At 47.8% G+C, this 21,769-nt stretch overlaps 1 protein-coding gene across 2 annotated transcripts in view; it reads left to right on the forward strand.

The window, feature by feature from the left end:
• LOC116946082 (cytochrome P450 2C5-like) overlaps window positions 1-8,901 on the forward strand; it is a 34,443-nt gene extending 25,542 nt beyond the window's left edge. For both annotated transcript variants that reach the window (XM_076069944.1, XM_076069943.1), the window contains 3 exons: window positions 5,123-5,310; window positions 6,495-6,636; window positions 8,506-8,901. In XM_076069944.1, the coding sequence (XP_075926059.1) occupies window positions 5,123-5,310; window positions 6,495-6,636; window positions 8,506-8,702 (527 nt within the window). In that variant the 3' untranslated portion in view covers window positions 8,703-8,901. The remainder of the gene's footprint in view (window positions 1-5,122; window positions 5,311-6,494; window positions 6,637-8,505) is intronic.
• Window positions 8,902-21,769: the final 12,868 nt, after the last annotated feature.

The following is a 21,769-nucleotide window of genomic DNA, read 5'->3' on the forward strand; positions in this document are numbered from 1 at the left end:
TTTCTGGCAATAAAACATTAGGTGTTAAGATGTTCACAAACCAAATGGATACATTTTTCAAGGGAGAAAGTCTGTATTAACCACACATAATCTTGATTTGAAGCTTTCGTGACTGCAGGAATCCATACTCTTTGGTTCTTTCGGTAAAGTGCGTTTCGATCGCAACACAAGCAATCGTCATCAGATGGGACAACTACAGCAAGAAAAAACTGCTGAAGTAGGCGAGAGATCTGCCGTGGCACGAGGTTATATAGGCCTCGGTAGTAGGGGGGGAGAGAGGAGGTAGGGGGAGGGGCAGAAAGTGGAACCCGCGGCAGCACTTGGAGAGATCTGAGAGATCGACTGCAGGGGGGGAGAGAGAAGGGGGGGGGGCAGAAAGTGGACCCAGTGACCCGGGTGCTGCCGTGGGGTCCACTTTCTGCCCCGCCTCCTCCCCCCCCTTCTCTCTCTCCCCCTGCAGCCAATCTCTCCAGTGCTGCCGCGGTGGTCCACTTTACTCCAGTAACCCGGGTGCTGCCGCGGGGTCCACTCTCTGCCCCGTCCCCCCTCTCTCCCCCCACCTCCTCTCCCCCCCCCTACTGCCGAGGCCTACTATATAACCTCATGCCACGGCCGATCTCTCGCCTACTTCAGCAGTTTGTTCTTGCTGTGGTTGTCCCACCTGATGTCGATTGCTTGTGTTGCGATCGAAACGTCATGAACCATACATACTTTTGGTAAAACATGCAAACAAACATGCTCTGATAATAATGTGTGCATTGTCCGAATGTGTCCACTTTGGGACTGAGCAGATTTGAGGCACAAAAAGAAAGAAAAAACCCTTTCTCAAATAGGACCCTGGGTGGCATTATACAACTAAATCAGGATTCCCCTTAAAAACAGCCATCGTCCCTTCCTCATTTACTGACAGCATCGCAGATATTCAACACTCCCATAGCTCCCAACACACCCCCAAGCAACAGCAGTCCCTGTGGTGGTCACAAACCAACTATTTTTATTTCTCCAGGTAAGGCCCGCACTGAAATATGTATCTCTTTTTCAGAAGCGACCTGGCCACAGATGAGAGCCCAACAAAGTGGCTTATCCTCGTGTGGACATTTATAGCAGCCACATACTCTAAACGCATGTTTATAAATGTGGAGGGAAAACCCGGAGGACCCAGAGAAGAATCCATACAACCACAGGGAGAACATGTGTGGGGACCGATGTCCACCCCGCCGCCCTCGCTGGGCAGGTGGGGCGCGACGTCCGCCCGTTCCGCTCCCTCCTCCACCGTGTCGGTCGGCTCCCGCCGGGCCCCCGCCGACCGAGTGATGGGGCCCCCCACGCTCATGCTTCTGGCCTCGGAGCTGCACGGGGTTAAACACACGCCCGTGCATACCGCAGCTGTCGCGAACAGAGGGGCCGCACACCGTTCTATCACCTGCGAGCGATTAACTAGCTATCAGCTGCGCTGCGGCGACTGCACACTTCCATCTGCAGGCGATTAACTCTTAACGTGCATGCCCGTGCACACCGTGGCCCCCCCGCTAACAAAAGGGGGCTGCGAGCGCGCGATCACCACCCCGCGTTCACTCTCACCGTGCGTTCAGGACTCAGCTTGTACACGCTGTCGCTTTACAGCAAGCTGCCCAGCCGCCCCTACCCAGGAGTATCTTGCGAGAAAAGCCGAGCCTACTGCTGCCTACGCACCCAGTCACTCAAACATTCTACCACACATACCTCGTAGCTGTATTCACGGCGTCACGTGCACGCTGTGAGAGGCGGAGGAGGGAAGAGGACGAGAAAGCCTTGCCGAACACTGCCTCGTAGTGGCACTCACAAGCGTCACACGGATGCTGCGAGCTGCTGAAGGCAGAATGGGCAGGGGGGTCTTGACGGCCAAGATGTTTAACATGTACTCTTTTGAATAGCCCCCGGGCTCCCCTTTTTATCCCCCTGACTTTAACAGCCCAGGGTCGCATCGTACCGCGCGGCCAATCGTGTGCCAGCCTGTGGTTACTGCTTGGGTTTTCGCCCTTACATTCGTAAGGACAATACGGGGCCTAGTGGCCGTAAATAATGATTGCAGCGATGAGAACAGGCAGGGTCAAGTGAGGTAACTGGGCGAGGAGTCAACACGGGGGTAGAGCTGGAACCCCCGGAGTGTTATAGTGAGGCACAGGAGAGAGTTCGGGAAAAGGGGCGTGGCAGAGCCGAGGGGAGAGAGAGTGGATTGCCCTCATCGTCTTAGAAGGCTGGCGAAGAAGTTATATATCTTTGCCGTGGCTACAACATCGACGGGTCCTATATAGTTAGTCAGCTATATAGTGAACGGCGTGTAGTAGCTACATAGAGTCCCCCAGTTGTATTTAGTCAACATGCGTCCACCTGATAACATGTCATCGAGTCGGGTGGACTAATATATAATAAAAATAGAAATAAAACTTAAGCAAGACAGCGTATCTGAGTGCTACATGACACGTGGATCGCCGCGGCCGGTGCTTCCGCGATCCAGTGTCTGCCCTTCCGCACTGAAGAACGCATCACTCACCTTTGTTTATCCGGATTAACACCCGACTGACAAATACACACCCTCTAGGGGTGTGTATTTGGTGTGGGGGTCAGGGGGGGGGGATCGTGGCCCTGTGCTCCCCTGACCTCATCGTATGCTTTTCTCACTTTTTCTGCCCCGGCTTTTCCCGACGCCGTGAATGATTCATCGCGGCTGGCCCAGTAACTTTTTTGCGCCCATACACTATTAAGGCAATTCAGGAGCACTGCGATGCAAATTGTCCTGCGAGGGTCGGCCAATCCCCTGGCACTGGGTAACCGGGGGACTTTCCTCATAGGGACCTTTCGGATTAAAACCCGTTGTGCCAAGCAATCCCCCGCCAGGACACTCCGTGTGTACGCTGCGTGTGTGTATTCAGTGTGGGGGCCAGGGGGGAGTCGCGGCGCTTGCAGAGTGGCTTCGAGGCCGTAACACCACACATGCAAAGTACAAATATACAGGCGTCAGGGTCGGGATCGAACCCACGACCCCTGCATACCAGGCAAGGTAGTTAACATCTCGCCACCGTGGCACCCCAAGGCAACTCAGCACCTGGCCTGCGATCAGGCATTAGTCTGACAGTAGAGGGGGGCCGATGATTGCTACTGGGGAATTTTTGGCAAATATTTCACAGCTAATTTCCAAAAGAACACCCATAAGCACCCATTCCAGCGAGATGCGAATAATGCCCATAATTTTTGCAACAGAGGTTACACAAAATTCCTTGCAGAAAATCACGGAGTGGATGGCAAGAGCAGAACCTATAGACCCTCTGGAAACTGGCTCAGCAGAGACAAGACTGCACGACTTTTCAAGCACTGATCTCGCTCCCAGTTCTAGAAAACACTATCTCTGTATGAGTCTCTCCTGTCTCCACTTACTTCTATTGTTTTGTGTAATTGATAAAGGGAACGTAGGAGTTTACTCAGCATAAATTGTGGTAGTTGCCAGTGGCTGGTGAACCGACTACACTCGCCTTCAGTCTCCACTGCAGTTGCTAGTGCAGCTGTTAGTCCGGCTGGTAGTGCAACTGGTAGTCCAACTGGGTAGTGCAACTGGCAGTGCAGCTGGTATTCCAGCTTGGACTGCAGTTGATATTCCAACTGGTAGTCCAGCTGGAAGTTCAGCCGCAAGTCCAGTGGGTAGTCTAGCTGGTAGTGCAGCTGGTAGTGCAGCTGGCAGTCGAGCTGGAAGTCTAGCTGGAAGTCCAGCTGGCCTACATTGCAAGTACAGTAGCTACTGGTGTGACCACGTCCTCTACCTTCATTTTAAACATAGCCCCGATCCATCCCTAGCCAATGGGAGGGCCACTCTACACTTAACCAATTACATCGGGCTTGCCTACTCAATTGCTTTAAATCAAAGCTCTGCATCAACGTTCAGGTTGTTTTACTGGTAGGAAACGTAGTGGACTGGAAGCCCAACCGGGATTAATTCACAGGAGGCAGGGGATTAATTGTGTATGTCTGTGGATGTCTGTCCACGTGTATCCGGACACCCGGATATATAACAAATGCGCTCCTAGTAGGCATTACTGGTAGGAAACGTAGTGGACTGGAAGCCCAACCGGGATTATCACAGGAGGCAGGGGATTAATTGTGTATGTCTGTGGATGTCTGTCCACGTGTATCCAGACACCCGGATATATAACAAATGCGCTCCTAGTGGGCATTACTGGTAGGAAACGAAGTGGACTGGAAGCTCAACCGGGATTAATTCACAGGAGGCAGGGGATTAATTGGGTATGTATGTGGATGTCTGTCCACGTGTATCCGGACACCCAGATAAAATGGGAGGGGTGGGGCTGGGTGGAGAGGGGAGGGTGGGGAGGGGCTGGGTGGAGAGGGGAGGGTGGGGAGGGGCTGGGGAGGGTGGGGAGGGGCTGGGTGGGGAGGGTGGGAAGGTGCTGGGTGGGGAGGGTGGGGCTGGGTAGGGGGTGGGGAGGTTGGGGCTGGGTGGGGGGTGGGAGGGGTGGGGCTGGGTTGGGAGGGGCTGGTCACCCCGTGGTGCCCTTATAAAACTCAACGTTTAACCTACTCACGCCGACTTGTGCCCGCCCTCACAGTCAGGCATACTTGCGGAATACACCACGCCGCCGTTGACCCTGGCCATTGACCGAGCAACCCAACGTTCCTACCAGCTCCCTCCGCAGGAATGTGTTATTCGAAGAGCAATCACAATTGACCAATGGTGAGCGAGCAAATTAATCACTTGTTGCTGGAGATGAGCACTTTCCCCTCGACACCTTGCGAGTCCCACCCAATGGTGAGCAAGGTGGTGGTAAATTCTGCCTGCTCTTTGAGTGACCACCCACGCAACATCCCAACGCGTGCAACGTTAGGTCTATCGCAGCTCAATCTCGCCTAAAATGACTGCCGCGGCATTCATCTCTAAGCCATGGATGTTCCGTCAGCATGGAATGTTTGTTGAACTTCTTTCGCATCGTACGTAGCCAACCATGCTAATCGGAGGTGCTCACACTATTTGTACGGAAATCCGACCTTACGAAAATGCTCCCATAAATCATGTAAAGTAAAAAGAAAACGAATTTTCAATTTGCATGCTCACAGCTGTTTCCCTGCATTGCAGCGCGGGTTCACGAAGAGATCGACAATGCGGTGGGTCCATCGCGGAGGTTGACGTATGCCGACCGGAATGTCATGCCCTTCACAAACGCCGTGGTCCACGAGGTCTTGCGATTTTCTTCCTTTGTACCCACAAACTTGATGCATTCAACGACCTCCGACACAACATTCCAGGGATACTTCCTTCCAAAGGTTCGTCGCCGTACAATTCCCCCCGCTCCCTCTCTATTTTATGGTCGCCTGTTATATTCTACACATTCCCAAACAAGAAAGAGGAATAGCGAGCAGACATACAATTTAGAATGTATGAAACATTTTTCGCAGTCATAAAATGAGGACAAATATTTGTTTTTATAGCGCGTCCTTTACACCGCGGCATTTGAGAGCAACTAACATCACACCTCAAGCTTTTGAAAGGCACACCGAGTGACAGTTGTCCCTATGTATGCATGTTGAACATATTCCGCATCGGACGTGGTGGCGAGATGTTAACTACCTTACCTGGTATACAGGACTTCGTGGGTTCGATCCCAACCGACCCTGACACCTGTATTTTTGGAATTTGCATGTCTCTCTATCCCCGTGGTCGTGTGGATTTTTCCCCAGGTCTTCCGGTTTTTCCTTCCACATTTAGAAACATGCGTTTAGAGTATTTGGCTGCTGTGATTTTCCACGTGATAAGCCACTTCGTTGCGCTATCATTTGTGATAGCCAGGTCGCATCTGAAAAAGAGCTACAGAGCTCAGTAGTGGGCTTTACCTGGTAAAATAAAATAAAGCGTTTAACAAAAAGCATGATAATTGGAGGTGCGGGGGGGGGGCAACAAACTAAAAACAAAAAGCAGTTCGAAAGAATGAGTTTTCAACCTAGAGTTTTTAATCGAGAGGGAAATTAGTTTTCAATCTGTAGGTACAAGGTGACAGCACCTGCCCTGCAAACGGCATTCAGCTTGCCACGAGGTAGTGAGGACTTCTTTGGGTAATCCCCGAATGATGAATTAGTTGCGGGGAGGGGGGGTCATTTCTTGAATTTGGAACTTTTGGACCCCTGACGCCGGCAACACCATGGCCTACACATTTCCAACGATATCTTGGGATCTTTAATATCCACTGTGGATCGGACATCGTGCACTATTCATGCGGTTATTACACCACCCACGGTAATAATTACCATGGTGGCCGTCTGCCTTGGAACCGCAGACCTCTGCCAGTCACTTAAAATGATTTTCAAGCCTCCGGATGCGACACGTGTGTGGCGATTTATACATACCCGTACCGTTGTGTACGGTTTAAACTTCTCGCACCGTACTTTGCCAAACCCGTGCTAAAATCGGTGGTGCGGGGGAGATTTTGACCTCTGTTCCCTGGGCCCCACAGGGCACGTACGTGATCCCTATGCTCCACTCGGTGCTCAAGGACCCATCGCAGTGGGAGGCGCCCTTCGAGTTCAACCCGAACCACTTCCTTGACACGAGTGGCAAGTTCTGTAAAAGAGAAGCCGCCTTGCCCTTCTCTGCAGGTACATGTTATTCTTATTTAATATACACAGTCGATTATCCGGCGGCTTCGGGGGGTTAAGGGGGCACCGGATATTCAAATACTCAGGATAATCCCGAATCATCATTATTTGCCCATTCTTGCATAACATAATGTTTTTAGGTGTTGTGTATATATTTTGTCTTTTAAATGCATGTACTATGTGACATTGGCATAAATAAACATACAAATAGACAAAAATAAATATCCTACTGTTAAAGGTATTTACTGTAACGTATTTACCACTCTTAATCTCTAAGACTCTGCATGGGGTGATGTACGTAGTACTACGCTCTTGTTTCAACACGACCATGATTGTGTTGGACGATCGCCGGACTGGTTGCAGCCTTTGAAGCGATTTTTCCGGTTTTGCCGGATCGGCCCGGACCGCCGGATAATGTTGGAAGCAACCTCATAGCTGTCAACCCATACGGTTTACTCATATTCTTGTACAGTGAAATTTAGTATTTCAGGTCCATACCGCGTGCAGCCGTTTCAATACGGGCAAAACTATTTTTTTGTCTATTTTTTTGTGTATCTCCCTTGTGACGGATTGTTGCATGCGTGGTATCCATCGACTCACGTGTCGGTAACCTTCGCAGCGCTTCACAACAAGCAAACGAGGCTGTACATCCCCGCAAATTATCACCCACAATCAGTACCCCAGAGCGACCGACTGACCGAATCCACTCCACAGCACACAACAACCCAACAGCACACGCTGAGCACCGGAGTGCACTGCAACTCACATCCCTTTGTCAACAGTGCTTAGCCCCCCCCCCACCACACGAGTGGATGAGGCTCCCCTGGCCTATAGAGCAGCGGTTCTTAACCGGGGGTGCGATATGCCCTTCCTGTGGGATGCGAGATATGGCCAGATTTTTTTTTAAGACGGTAAATCATCGAAACACAAATCAAGCACGGGCACGTAAGTACAACTACTTTATATTCTTGGTTCTTTCGGTAAAGTCACGTCGAAGGGAACCAAGAATATGAATCCCTTCAGTCACGAAAGCTTTAAGTAAAAAATTACAACTACCTTGTTTCATCAAACCTATGTAGTTATTGACATTGTACTTTACTTAATGATTGAGGACCAAAGGGGTGGCAAAGCTGCAGTAAAGGTTAAGAACCACTAAAATAGAGAGAGCATTCACCCCTCCTGGCATGATCTTTTCCCAACTCGGTTAATGGAGCCTCCATTTGGCTCCTTGTGTGGCGCATCTCCACACTCTAGCAGCGGACACTGCACCCCCGACACACACAGACCTCCCTCTCCGGTGCAGGCCACTCACAGTCCCAGATCTGGCACTACCAGCGCCTGGGGTCAGCACTGCTTGGGCCCCCTCTCGCAGCCTCGGGTGGGGTTGCTCCCACACTCCGGCAGATGATCAAGTCTTCCTGTTGGTGGCTCGTGTCTGATGCACGAGGCCTTCATTTCTCCAGCTCTTCTCGGAGTGTTCTACGTTGCCTTTTATACCCCAGTACCGCATCTCTATTTGCATAATCTAGCAGGAATCAAGCTCTGGGGAGCCTTTAGTGGAATGAGCCACGCTCAGACTCTCATCACCTTTCCTAACATGCATGGGCAATGCTCCAACGCCCACTCTCACAAAACTCACCAAACATAGGCACAGTGTGACTTCTATAGTTGGGGGGGAGGGGTAAGGGTTCGCTTTGTCCCTCGCATTAGGAATCGCGGAGGCATATAATACATTTCTAATGTTTGTATGTAAACTACTGAAATGGCAGGACGTTGCCCCCCCCCCACAAACTCCGCCGATGGGGGTGGGATTCTCTTTAACCTCGTCACAAGTAGTAATAATAATGGAATGCTGCTTTGCTCCACCAGGGCTCCGGGCCTGCCTGGGAGAGAACCTCGCCATTATGGAGAGCTTCATCTTCTTCGCCTGCCTCCTGCGCACATTTTCCTTTCAAGCTCCCGCTGAGGGCCCCTTGCCTGACCTAACACCTCTGCCGGGATTCGTCTTGCATCCGAAACACTGCATGCTGCGTGCCATCAGACGCGCTCAATCCACATTTTCTTAATTGATCAGTCAATACGCATATATGTATGTGTAGATTTCCGCATTTTTATTTCTCGTGAATATGACTTTGTGATTGGGGGAAGAAGTCACGTGGTAATAATCGAGTGCACACCAATATTCTGTGACGAGTGCAAACAAAACGAAAATGGTCTCCGCTGTTAATGAATAGCGCGTGATTAAATTTGATTTGCAAATAGCGACTTGTGTGTCTGTACGTGTGTTTAGTTTAGAATATGGGGAGCAGTAGTGTCATGGTTAGCGCGCTGCTCAACGAACGTGGCGACCCGAGTTCGATTCCCGCTCACGGCCAACACCAGTGACGATTATCTGAACCGGTCCTGGGCCTCCCCTAGGTCGACTGAGTCTCAAATGAGTACCTGGTGCAGTAAATTCGTCACTGGGGAGACAAAGGTGGCCAGGCGTGGTGCTGGCCACCCACCCCTAGTGTGCCGTGCCCGTCTTCATAGGTGCTGTTCGCTAACAGCACTTGCCCCCAGTCTGTTACAGGCTGTACGGGGGATCTTTGTCTTTGTTCAGTCTTGAATGTGCTGCCCACCCACTCCACCGGTGGAAGATTAAATGTGGCTCTGTTGCTGGGGTACTCATCATTATCCTCCTACCATGCCCGCTTCACCCACTCCCTAGCAGCATCTCCAGAGGTCCTCTCAACTCAAAAACTGTAGCAGCCATCACCATCGCCATTCACGCAACAGTTATGCATTGTGACAGGAGGGGGACGTTGGTGGAGTGACGAGAGGAGGAAGAGAACTGTGAAGGAGGGAGCTGTGGATGAAGGCGGGAGCTGTCTGTGGAAAGAGCTGTGGATGAAGGAGAGAGCTGTGTGTGGAAAGAGCTGTGGATGGAGAGAGCTGTGGGTAAAGGAGGGAGCTGTGGATGAAGGAGGGAGCTGTGTGTGGAGAGAGCTGTGGATGGAGGGAGCTGTGTGTGGAGAGAGCTATGGGTGATGGAGGGAGCTGTCAATGGAGGAGGGAGCTGTGGATGAAGGAGGGAGCTGTGTGGAGGGAGCTGTGGATGAAGGAGGGATCTGTGTGTGGAAAGAGCTGTGGATGGAGGGAGCTGTGTGCGGAGACAGCTGTGGATGGAGGGTGTTGTATATAGGCCTTTATCCATTTTTGTTTTTGATATTAATAATGATTTTGCCGATATTTTTTTTATCACTCGCGGGGTCGCTGGGAGCACAAACAAACGAAACCCCCCCACCCCTCTCTTTTCGACCAGCTGTCTTGTCACTCTCGCAAGGATAATGACACCCTCCCCTCCCACCAACGGAAAGGGTCAGTCATAAAGTCAAATAAAAAAGACACACACACACGCCCTCCCCCCCACGCGAATGAAGGGGCCAGGCCTTAAGGAGACATCTCATCACCACAAACAATAGAACAAACACAAATTAGACGAAAACCGGGCAGACAAGTTTTAATTAACAGAAGGACGAAAAAACCAGACTACAATCCACATAGCGGGTCACACATAATGTTAATGCTAACGTTATTCACCTTCAATTATATTACATCTTGATGTTACATGACCTTACAAAAACCAAGGAATATGAATTCCAACAGTCAAGAAACTTAACTCTAAAACTAAAGACAAAAAATTAAAGTAAATAATAACTCAAGCATAACAGCACCGATCCCCGGATACAGATGGGGGGACGAAAATTAATAAACCCTAGGAAATGCGTCATGATGACAATGAATCGCAGGTCTTAGGAAACATAGACCAAATGATATTTGTGCAGTATTGAACCGAGGGTTGTCCAGAGAAAATGAGGCAAAATTGGTCAAACCTACACAACCAAGATAAACTGTGTTCCATAGGAAGAGAGCCTCCCGGCCGTCTTTGTCTTCCCGCAGCACGGGATAGCAAAGAATGTAACACCAGAGCAAGGGAAATTACTTTTTTATTGCAGGGGCCATCTGCGCATCCACGGATGAAAAGATGACTTGATGAATGACACACACACAGACACACACACGTACCCCCCCCCCCCCACAACGCAGAGCGAGATCAAAGAAAGTTCCGGTCCTTTGTGAAAGAACATGACGGAGTAAGCATCTGTTTTTTTTCCTCTCACAAGAGACGCGCAGAGGGGAGATTTTTCGTATATAAACAGCAACACAGATCGACAATTCATCTCGACAAGGGACAGCTTGGCGAGCGACAGAAGAGGGCGGAAAGTGGCAGGCTCCAGGGTGGGCCCAGCAATCAACCGAGGATGGCGAGGCCAGCAGAGTAGCGATGTGTCACCAAGTGTGAGATCAGAGCTGAAAGACGAAGTATCGCTAAAATATTGATTTAAAGCTTTCGTGACTGCATGGATTCATATTCTTGGTTCTTTCGGTAAAGTCACGTAGAAGGGAAACAATAAAATAATAAAAATATTGTTTTATATTGTTTTATATTTTTATTATTTAATTGTTTCCCTTCTACGTGACTTTACTGAAAGAACCAAGAATATCGCTAAAATAGTTTTATTCTACATCGAGTGCCAGCTCCCAGCAGCAGCTCCAGCCCGAGAGAGAGTGACGAGCGATGAAAGCAAACGTCCACCGCGGGAGAGCACGCAGCAGGAGAGAGCGCGCAACCAGCACAACCAGTGCAACGAGCGCAACCAAGCAAGGGTGCCAGCTGCCAGCGGACAATCGTTGTGCCGACTCGGCTCATCCAGCAGGGGAAAGAGCCTGCCAACCGTCCGTGAGCAAGAGTGTCAGCGGACCAGCGGCGAGCGTGATCGAGCATCTTTAAGGACAAGCAACGTGCAGATGCAGCTACTCCAGCAGTGGAAAGAGCCTGTATCTGCCAGCGGACCAGCAGCTAAGCCGACGCCCCGAGCAAGAAAAGCAACGAAGCCGTTTGTATGACCCTCCCCCACACTCACACCCTCACGACGCATTGCCCGGCGTCTACTTTACACAAAGAATTGAACAAGTGGCAAAGAAGACACACAACACGCATATCGGGACAAATAAGATTGTTCCAAAAAGTATCTTTGTGTTTCAAGAAGGGTTGCCATTCCAAGGTGGTGCGTTAAATATCAACTGATCGTGAAGAACATTGCTGCCCGTCGAGTTACGTGGATACGGTCATTTAGAAGTATTTTAGTCGTTCGTTTTTTTCTTCTTTTTAATTGCATAATCTTACAAATTAATTGCCTTCGGGACATGTTTCTTTATTGCCCTTCGTATTAATATGGTTGCATGAATTTTTTATGACTTTTAATCCCGCCGTGTATGCTCGCGTACTCTGAGGAATAATCGATTGTACTGTTACCCAGTTAACAAATGCTCATTGAGGGTTAAACTTATGGGTCAATGAGGAGAACATTTCCTGGAGTACTGTGTTGGTAATTCCAAGCATGAGAGTTCGCATATTAGGGTGTTAAGGTTTTGTTTAGAAATTAAAATTGCTTAACACAGAAGTGTTTGAGTGTTTCTTTCCTGAGTTCATGCATAATAATCTTATTTATAAGAACTGTATCTTTCGATTTAAAGCTTTCTGCAATGATTCATCTTCTTTGGTTCTTTCGGTAAAGTCACGTAGAATGAGAATAAAATAATAAATTGATAAAATAAAATAACACAATAATATTCTCACGACGTTTCGGCCACAACACAAGCGGCCTTCATCAGGTGAAGGGACGAGACTGTCTGGAGGACAGCGCTGGAGTGAGAGAAGCCACGCTTAGATCACGACCTTGAAGCTGTGTGAGAAGAAACAAAGCGCCTTGGCAAAGGAATTAGCATATAATTTAGCATTGCAATGGCTCATTGAAGTAGCTAAGTTAAAGTATACACATCCGCAGAGGTACCCCTTGACAAAGGAATTAGCATAGAATTGAAATAGCTGAGTGATTAGCTTGTAACTGGTCACAGAAATAGCTATGTTAAAGTCAGAGCATATACATTCACCGAGGCACCTAGTACTAATCAAACAGGAGAATTTAGCGAAACACAACCACGCTCAGACAGCGGACCTTTAAACTGTGTGCGAGCAAACAAGGTGTTCTGACGAAGAAATTAGCATAACAATTAGCATTTGATTGGCCGATTTTAGGAAAGAGGTGGTGTACGTGCCGGTGGACTTGCCGTTTGACGCGGGGGGGGGGGGGGGGGAGGGGGAGTTTACCTATTGATGGTGTGAAAAGGGAATTTATAAGAGCTGCGAAAGTTTGGGGTACCACTACTTGAAAAAATATACTGTACCATTTAAATTAGTTTAATGTTTAGTTCGATTTAGAACATCTTTCCAATGGTTGCTTAATTTGAAACCATCTTCTTGGTTGAAATTGTGTCTGTGTTTGTAGATCTGAATTGCTTCATGAACAAATCTCTGATAAAAGCCCGTGGGTTTGCAAAGAACCTTGGTATCGGAGAAAATTATATTGTGATCCCCCACAGCGTTGTAACAGTGATCAGCAACGGCAGAAGAATTCGTTTTGCCGTGTTTCAAATCTGATTTGTGCTTGCAAATTCGGTCAGAGACATGTCGTTTCATCTCCCCGATTTAGCAGTCACCACAGGTGCAGCTCAATTTGTAAACCCCGGGGTACTGTAAGTCAGGAACGACATCCTTCACAGATGGGATCAGGTCACGGATTTTGTGTACTGTATTGAACCGGACCAGGATCTTGTGTTTGTTTAGAATTTTGGAAATCTTTTTAGTAACGCCTGCCATATATGGTAGTGTGATGGTTTTGACCGGAGTATCAAGTGGTTGTTTCTGTATGGAGGGAAAAACAGCTTGGCGGATGGTACGGTCAGAGTATCCGTTTCTCTTGAGGGCCAGGTGTACATGTTTTAATTCACTGGTCATCCCCACCAGAGATCAGCCCAATGAGGGTGGTGTCATCCACAAACTTCAAGAGTTTGACGGACAGATGATTGGAGGTGTAGGCAAACTGAAGGGGATCCAGGAGAGGGTCTGTGATGGCTTTGAGGTGTGCCCAGACTAGGCGCTCAAAAGACTTCATTACCACAGAGGTAAGGGCGACCGGTCTATAATCATTTAGTCCTGTTGGCCTTGGCTTTTTGGGCACAGGGACGATGGTGGAGGACTTGAGACAGGTTGGTACATGGAATGTCTCCAGGGAGGTGTTAAAGATGTTGGTGAACACCGGAGACAGCTGGTCCGCACAGTGCCTGGGGGTGACTGGAGAGACAGAGTCCGGCCCAGCTGCTTTGCGTGGGTTCTGCCTCTTGAAAAGTCTATTATCTTCTCCCTCCTGAAAGCAGAGAGTCGTCTCTGTAGTAGGGGTGGGGGATGGGGCCTCTTGGGTGGGAAGGGGTAGTTCAGGACAGTCCAATTATTTTTCAAATCTGCAGTAGAACTCGTTCAGGTCGTTGGCCAGGCAGGAGTCGTTAGTGGTGTGGGGGGCTCTGGGCCTGTAGTTGGTGATCTGCCAAAGCCCTCTCCAGACAGAAGCAGAGTCGTTAGCAGAGAACTGGTGTTTTAGTCTCTCTGAGTACAGTCGTTTAGCCTCTCTCACTGCCTTGCTAAACATGTTCTTTGACTCTTTGAATCCGTCTCTATCACCACTCCTAAACACTTCCTCCTTCTCCAACCTCAACCTTCCGAGCTTTGCTGAGAACCAGGGCTTGTTGTTGTTGAAGTTCACCCTGGTACGTGTTGGAATACAGCAGTCCTCACAGAAGCTGATGTATGACGTCACAGCCTCTGTGAGTTCATCCAGACTAATGGTCGCAGTCGTGAACATATCCCAGTCAGTACAGTCCGCAAATCCTCCACAGCCTCACTGGTCTACTGTTTAGATGTCCTCACAGCAGGTTTACAGAGCTTTAGTTTATGCCTGTATGCAGGAATCAGGTGGACCATGGCATGGTCAGTGTCCCAGTGCTGCTCGGGGGACGATGTGGTAGGCTCTACTGGCTGTAGTGTAGCAGTGCTCCAGAGTGTTCCCTTCTCTGGTAGGGCATTTAATTAATTTTATGTATTTGGGTATTTCGTGGCTGAGATTACCTTTGTTAAAGTCGCCAAGTACGATAACCAGCGAATCTGGATTTGCTCGCTCCACACTCAGAATCTGAGCGGTGAGCATGCGTTGGGCCTTGTTAACCTGAGGACCCGGCGGCAAGTCAACTCCGACCAAAATGAGCGACGCGAACTCGCGAGGCGAGTAGAAAGGTTTACAGTATATAAAAAAATGATTCAAGGAGCGGAGAACAATGTTGCAGAATTACTGTGACATCTACACACCAGCCACTGTTAATATCTTGCCGGAGAGTGCTATGTCACGATCCGGATCTTACAAGATGGAATCCTGCCAGTTGTAGCGCAGTGTCCGGAATCAAATCACACAGCCATGTCTCCGTGAAGCACAAAACAGATGAAAGAAAGTCTCTGTTTTTCACCATCAGTAGCTGAAGTTTGTCCATTTTGTTGCACAGTGAACGTACATTGGAGAGGAAAAAGCTCGGAAGCACTGTTCGGATCCCGCGTCTGCGTAGCCGTACTAGAGCCCCCGACCGTTTACCCATGGGCGGCGTTTCGCTGCTTGAGCAAAGCCTAGTGTGGCTTTAACTAGAATGCCCACTAATTCTGCCGCTGGAAGCAGAAAAGTGGGAAATAAATCCAGAGGAGTTGTTTCCCTGATGTTTAAAAGTTCGTCTCTTGTTAAGGAACTCCGAAAATCTTGGCAAAACACTGAATTAACAGACAAAACAAACCAAAACAGGGCGCATCGACCAGCTGAGGCTACCATCATCGGCGCCATCTTCTCACCAGCACCGGTGTGCTGAACAGCAGGCCTCTCTAACCAGCACGGGTGTGCTGAACAGCAGGCCCCTCTCACCAGCACTGGTGTGATGGACAGTAGGCCCCTCTCACCAACACAGGTGTGATGAACAGCAGACACCTCTCACCAACACGTTTGTGCTGAACAGCAGGCCCCTCTCACCAGCATGGGTGTGCTGAACAGCAGACTCCTCTCACCAGCACGGGTGTGATGAACAGCAGGCATCTCACCAGCACGGGTGTGCTGAACAGCAGGCCCCTCTCACCAGCACAGGTGTGCTGAACAGCAGGCCTCTCTCGCTAGCGCCGGTGTGCTGAACAGCAGTCCCCTCTCACCAGCACGGGTGTGCTGAACAGCAGGCCTCTCTCACCAGCACGGGTGTGCTGAACAGCAGGCCTCTCTCACCAGCACAGGTGATCAAGCAAAACAAGACAAAACCGGACAAAACAGGGCGCACCAACCGGCCGAGGCTGCCATCATCGGCGCCCGTGCCACACATTCACAAATTTCCCTTTTATATATACAGATGAGCCAAGAATGTCTGTGTCCCACGCGTGACATCACTCCACGTCGGCCAGCCCCCCTCATTAATAATCATGAAGAGGTGACGTCCTCCACATGGACCCTACCCCCCCTCATTAATAATCATGACCGGGTGGTGTCACTCCACATGGGGTGGCGAGGTGCCTCCTCCCCCCTCCTCCTCAGTGTCAACTTATAACCCTCACGACAAAGGCAGAACCCTCACATCACGCGATCTCCGTAACGCTGTTGAGACATCAAAGTAAAAAGGACGTCATGATGAACAAGGGTTATAACCTTTAAATGAAATAGGTCTGTGTCACCGCGGCCTTACAAATTGCACACAAATGGATGCAATGAATATCATGCCACGGTCTGATTTTCGCATGCATGTTTCAGATTTACTGCAATGCACCCATCCTTGGACGGGCAAAGGCTAGTTATTTAATACTTTCATATGTATTTGTATTTAACGTTATTATAACTCATTTGCATTTCTTTATATTATAATTCCCGCGTGTTTAATCGCTTGTTTATGCATTTAAAGGTACAGGAGCTTGTCTTACTTGGAGATTGGTCTCCATTTAAATAACTGCTTCGCTGTGTGTGGTCTGGTTGTCGCATACCCCCGAGTAGCACGGTTGGTTACATAGGGTGTGAACGAAGTTCAACATACATACATAGTTTTGATTTTAAGCTTTCGTGACTGCAGTAATTAATATTTTTAGCTCTTTCGGTAAAGTCACGTTGAAGGGAAACAATAAAATAATTAAAAATATATAAAACAATAAAAATTATCATGACGTTTCGACCAGAACACAAACGGTCATCATCAGGTGTGAAAACCAACGGCAAGAAACATTTCAAAGAAGTGGCGGTTTGCATTTATTTATTTTAAAATGGTGTTTGTATTTATTTAAAAAAAACCGTTAGCACCACGGGCAGCGATTTGGCAGTTTGTTTAGAAGGACGAGTCCATGTATGTTCTGAAAAGAGGAGGGGAGAGACGAAAAATTATTGTATGCTGTCTGAAAGCCACCGTAAGCGTGAACAATCAATCAAGACCTGAAATGGTTTATCAAATCCTTCCAATGATTGCTAAGCCAGAATCCATCTTCTCGGTTGAAATTGTCTCTGTGCTTGTATATGTGGATAGCCTCATGAACGAATCTCCCATGGTAGCCAGATGGCTTACAAAGAACCTCTGTCTTGGAGAAGTCAATGTCATGTGAGCCTACTGAATTATAACAATGATCTGCCACGGCCGAGATATTGGTCCTACCGTGTTTAAGGTCTGCTTTGTGTTCACGAATGCGGTCCGAGACATGGCGTTTGGTTTCTCCAATGTAACTACTACCACAGAGGCAACTTAGTTTGTAGACACCAGGGTACTGTATGTCCGGAATCACATTTTTTACAGATGGAACCAGATCACAGAGTTTATGTAATGTGTTGAAATGGACCTGAATCTTGTGTTTATTCAAGATTTTGGAGATCTTTATTGTGATCCCCGCAATGTAGGATAAAGTGATGGTTTTGAAAGGCTCCTCAAGAGGGTCCTTCTTCATGGTTTGAGTGATAGCTTTGCAGATTGTATAGTCAGAGTAACCATTAGCCTTAAGAGCTTGGTGTACGTGCTTGAGTTCACTGCCTATGTGTTCCTGGTCGGATATTCATTGGGCTCTATGGTACAGAGTCTTGATGAGAGAATTCTTCTGTGATGGATGGTGGTGGGAATCCGTTTCAGATAAGCATCCGTATGGGTAGCTTTCCTGTAGACAGAGTGGCTCATTGAACCATCAGGTCTCTTTTTTATTAGGACATCCAAAAAAGGTAGCTTGCCATCTTTTTCGACTTCCATGGTAAATCTGATGGCTGGGTGTATGGAATTGGTGTGGTCGAAGAATTGGTCTAGAGCAGGCCAGCCATGTGGCCAGATGACAAAAGTGTCATCCACGTACCTATTCCATAAGGTTGGGCGCAGAGTGGCAGTCTGGATGGCGTCAGTCTCAAAAAAATGAAAATGTTAGCTATAACCGGAGATAGGGGGGAGCCCATTGGGGTGCCCTCAGTTTGTTTGTAGAAAGTTCCATTCCAAGTGAAGTATGTATTGGTTAAGCAGTGTCTCACCAGGGGGGGTACCTCAGTGTTTAGTCCTTGATGAACCAAGTCTTCAATGATTACGATGGTGTCAGGTACAGGAACTTTGGTGAATAAGGAAACTACGTCAAAACTGACAAGCAGGTCGTCTGAGGACAGGGAAATACCCTTGATTGTCGATACCAGGTAAGTAGAATTTTGTACCGCAGAGGTGATTTTTCCAGTGAAAGGACACAGGATTTCAGACAAAAAACCAGTCAGTTTGTAGGTGGGTGAGTTGATAGTAAAGACGATTGGATGAAGGGGTGTATCTACTTTATGTATTTTTGGTAAGCCATATAATCTTGGTGGCCTGGCAGCAGAAGGTTTCAACGAAAACGGTTTAGATTGATCAATTAATGAGGTTGAATCAGAAATTATTTTGTTGGTTTGTGTGACGAGGCTGTTGGTGGGATCTCTTTTTATTTTTGTATAGCTACCATCGTCGAGTAATTCTTTAATTTTGTTGTTATATTCTATTTTATCCATGATGACAGTAGCATTACCCTTGTCAGCTGAGAGGACTACAATGTCATCCCTCTTTTTTAATTTATATAATTCAAAACACTCATCTATGCTGAGGTTGCTAGCTGGCATCTTAGCGTTTTTGAGGGTTGCAGCGATTTCAGATCTTGCTACGCCTGCAGTGATGTGACCCAGACCCCTGAGAGCAACATCTACTTGGGCAATGATATCATTAACTGGTATGTGTTTAGGTGTGACTGCAAAGTTTAGACCTTTAGCTAAAACGGATTTCAGACCATCGGAAATAGAACTGTTACTGCGATTAATTACGACTTTCTTAACGTCTAGCTTTTTGGTGTGTGGGTCCGGTCTTTTGTTGAAGAGGAGGTTAAATTTGGAAATCAGGTTGTCCTTACATTTGGTCGACAGTAGCAGCTGAAGAGGCATTCATATTAAATTTCGATTTAAAGCTTTCGTGACTGCAAGGATTCATCTTCTTTGATTCTTTCGGTAAAGTCACGTAGAATGAGAATAAAATAATAAATTTATAAAATAAAATAACACAATAATATTCCCACGACGTTTCGGCCACAACACAAGCGGCCCTCATCAGGTGAAGGGACGAGACTGTCTGGAGGACAGCGCTGGAGTGAGAAAGCCACGCTCAGATTACGACCTTTAAGCTGTGTGAGAAGAAACAAAGCGCCTTGACAAAGGAATTAGCATATAATTTAGCATTGAAATGGCTGAGTGATTAGATTGTGACTGGTCACAGAAATGGCTATGTTAAAGTTAAAGCATACACATCCGCAAAGGCACCCCTTGACAAAGGAATTATCATAGAATTTAGCATTGAAATAGCTAAGTTAAAGTATACACATCCGCAGAGGCACCCCTTGACAAAGGAATTATCATAGAATTTAGCATTGAAATAGCTGAGTGATTAGCTTGTAACTGGTCACAGAAATAGCTATGTTAAAGTCAGAGCATATACATTCACCGAGGCACCTAGTAAAAAACAAGAGATCCCACCAACAGCCTGTTTACCAAAACGAACAAAATCATCTCTGATTCAACAGCATTAATTGATGAGACCAAACAGTTCTCGTTGAAACCCTCTGCTGCCAGACCACCAAGATTATATGGCCTTCCAAAGATACACAAAGAAGATACACCCCTTCGTCCCATCGTCTCTACTGCGACCTTTCACTGGAAAAATCACCTCTGCGGTACTAAATTCTACTCACCTGGTATCGACAATCAAAGGCATTTCCTTGTCCCCAGATGACCTGCTTGTCAGTTTTGATGTGGTGTCCTTGTTCACCAAAGTCCCGGTACCTGACACCATCGCTATCATTGAAGACCTGGTTCATCAAGGACTGCACACTGATGTACCCCCCCTGGTGAGACATTGCTTAAACAATACATACTTCACCTGGAATGGAACTTTCTACAAACAAACTGAGGGCACCCCAATGGGCTCCCCACTATCTCCGGTTGTAGCCAACGTATTCATGGAAAAATTTGAAACTGACGCCATCCAGACTGCCACTCTACGCCCGACCTTATGGAAGAGGTACGTGGATGACATCTTTGTCATCTGGCCACATGGCTAGCCTGCTCTAGACCAATTCCACGACCACATCAATTCCATACACCCAGCCATCAGATTTACCATGGAGGTCGAAAAAGATGGCAAACTACCCTTTTTGGATGTCTTAATTAAAAGGAGACATGATGGTTCAATGAGCCACTCTGTCTACAGGAAAGCTACCCATACAGATGCTTACTTGAAACCGGATTCCCACCACCGTCCATCCCAGTAGAACTCCCTCATCAAGACTCTATACCACGGGTCGGGAACCTATGGCTCGCGAGCCAGATGTGGCTCTTTTGATGATTGCATATGGCTCGCAGATAAAACAAAATATTCTCACTTGTTTTAATCCATCCATCGATTTTTCACTGCGCATGTCCTGTTCAGGGCTGCAGGAGCAATTGCCCATTATTTTAATTGGATGATACTGGCCTACGTTTGCCGTTGCTGGGTAAAACAGGTAAACGCCCCCTTTTGAATCAGTCTGAGACTGCGTCTGCTCGGTCATTAGCTCAAAGCTAACCCTTCGACGAAGAAGATGGCGAAAAGAAAAAAAGACGACGAGTATCGTACATTTCAGGACGAATGGACCGAAGAATTCGCCTTTGTGGAGAGAGCGGGTTCTGCGGTGTGTCTAATTTGCAATGACAAAATTACATCGTTGAAACGGTCGAATGTAAAGCGGCACTTCGACACGCGCCACGCTACCTTTGCATCAAAATACCCTGCGGGAGACAGCAGAAAGAAAGCGTGCCAAGAGCTTCTGAGCAGGGTGCAAGCTAGCCAGCAGCAACTCCGCGTATGGACCCGGCAAGGTGACTATAATTCGGCTAGCTTTGCTGGTTCTTTAGCAATAGTGAGGAACGGAAAACCATTTACAGATGGCGAGTATGCTAAAACGTTCATGCTGGATGTAGCCAATGAACTTTTTGATGATCTTCCGAACAAAGACAAGATAATCAAACGGATACAAGACATGCCTCTGTCGGCAAGAACTGTTCATGATCGTACCATCGTGATGGCAAACAAAGTGGAGGAAACGCAAGTGAAGGACATAAATGCAGCGCCGTTCTTTTCTCTGGCTTTGGATGAGTCAACAGACATGAGCCATTTGTCGCAGTTCAGCGTGATTGCAAGATATGCTGTTGGTGACACACTGCGCGAAGAAAGTCTTGCTGTTCTGCCATTAAAAGGGTCCACAAGAGGTGAGGATTTATTCAAGTCTTTCATGGAGTTTGCTCAAGAAAAAAGTCTACCTATGGATAAACTTCTCTCAGTGTGTACTGATGGTGCTCCGTGTATGGTGGGGAAAAACAAAGGATTTGTGGCGCTTCTCCGTGAACATGAAAATAGACCCATCCTAAGTTTCCATTGCATTATACACCAGGAGGCACTTTGTGCTCAGATGTGTGACAGGCAGTTTGGCGAAGTGATGTCGCTGGTCATTCGTGTGATCAACTTTATTGTTGCCCGAGCCTTAAATGATCACCAGTTTAAAACACTGCTGGATGAAGTTGTAAATAACTATCCTGGTCTGCTTTTGCACAGCAATGTGCGTTGGTTGTCAAGA

Source organism: Petromyzon marinus, chromosome 26, assembly GCF_048934315.1.
Source record: "Petromyzon marinus isolate PM22_M1 ecotype Great Lakes invasive population chromosome 26, UKy_Petmar_22M1.pri1.0, whole genome shotgun sequence".
Lineage (NCBI taxonomy): Eukaryota > Metazoa > Chordata > Hyperoartia > Petromyzontiformes > Petromyzontidae > Petromyzon > Petromyzon marinus.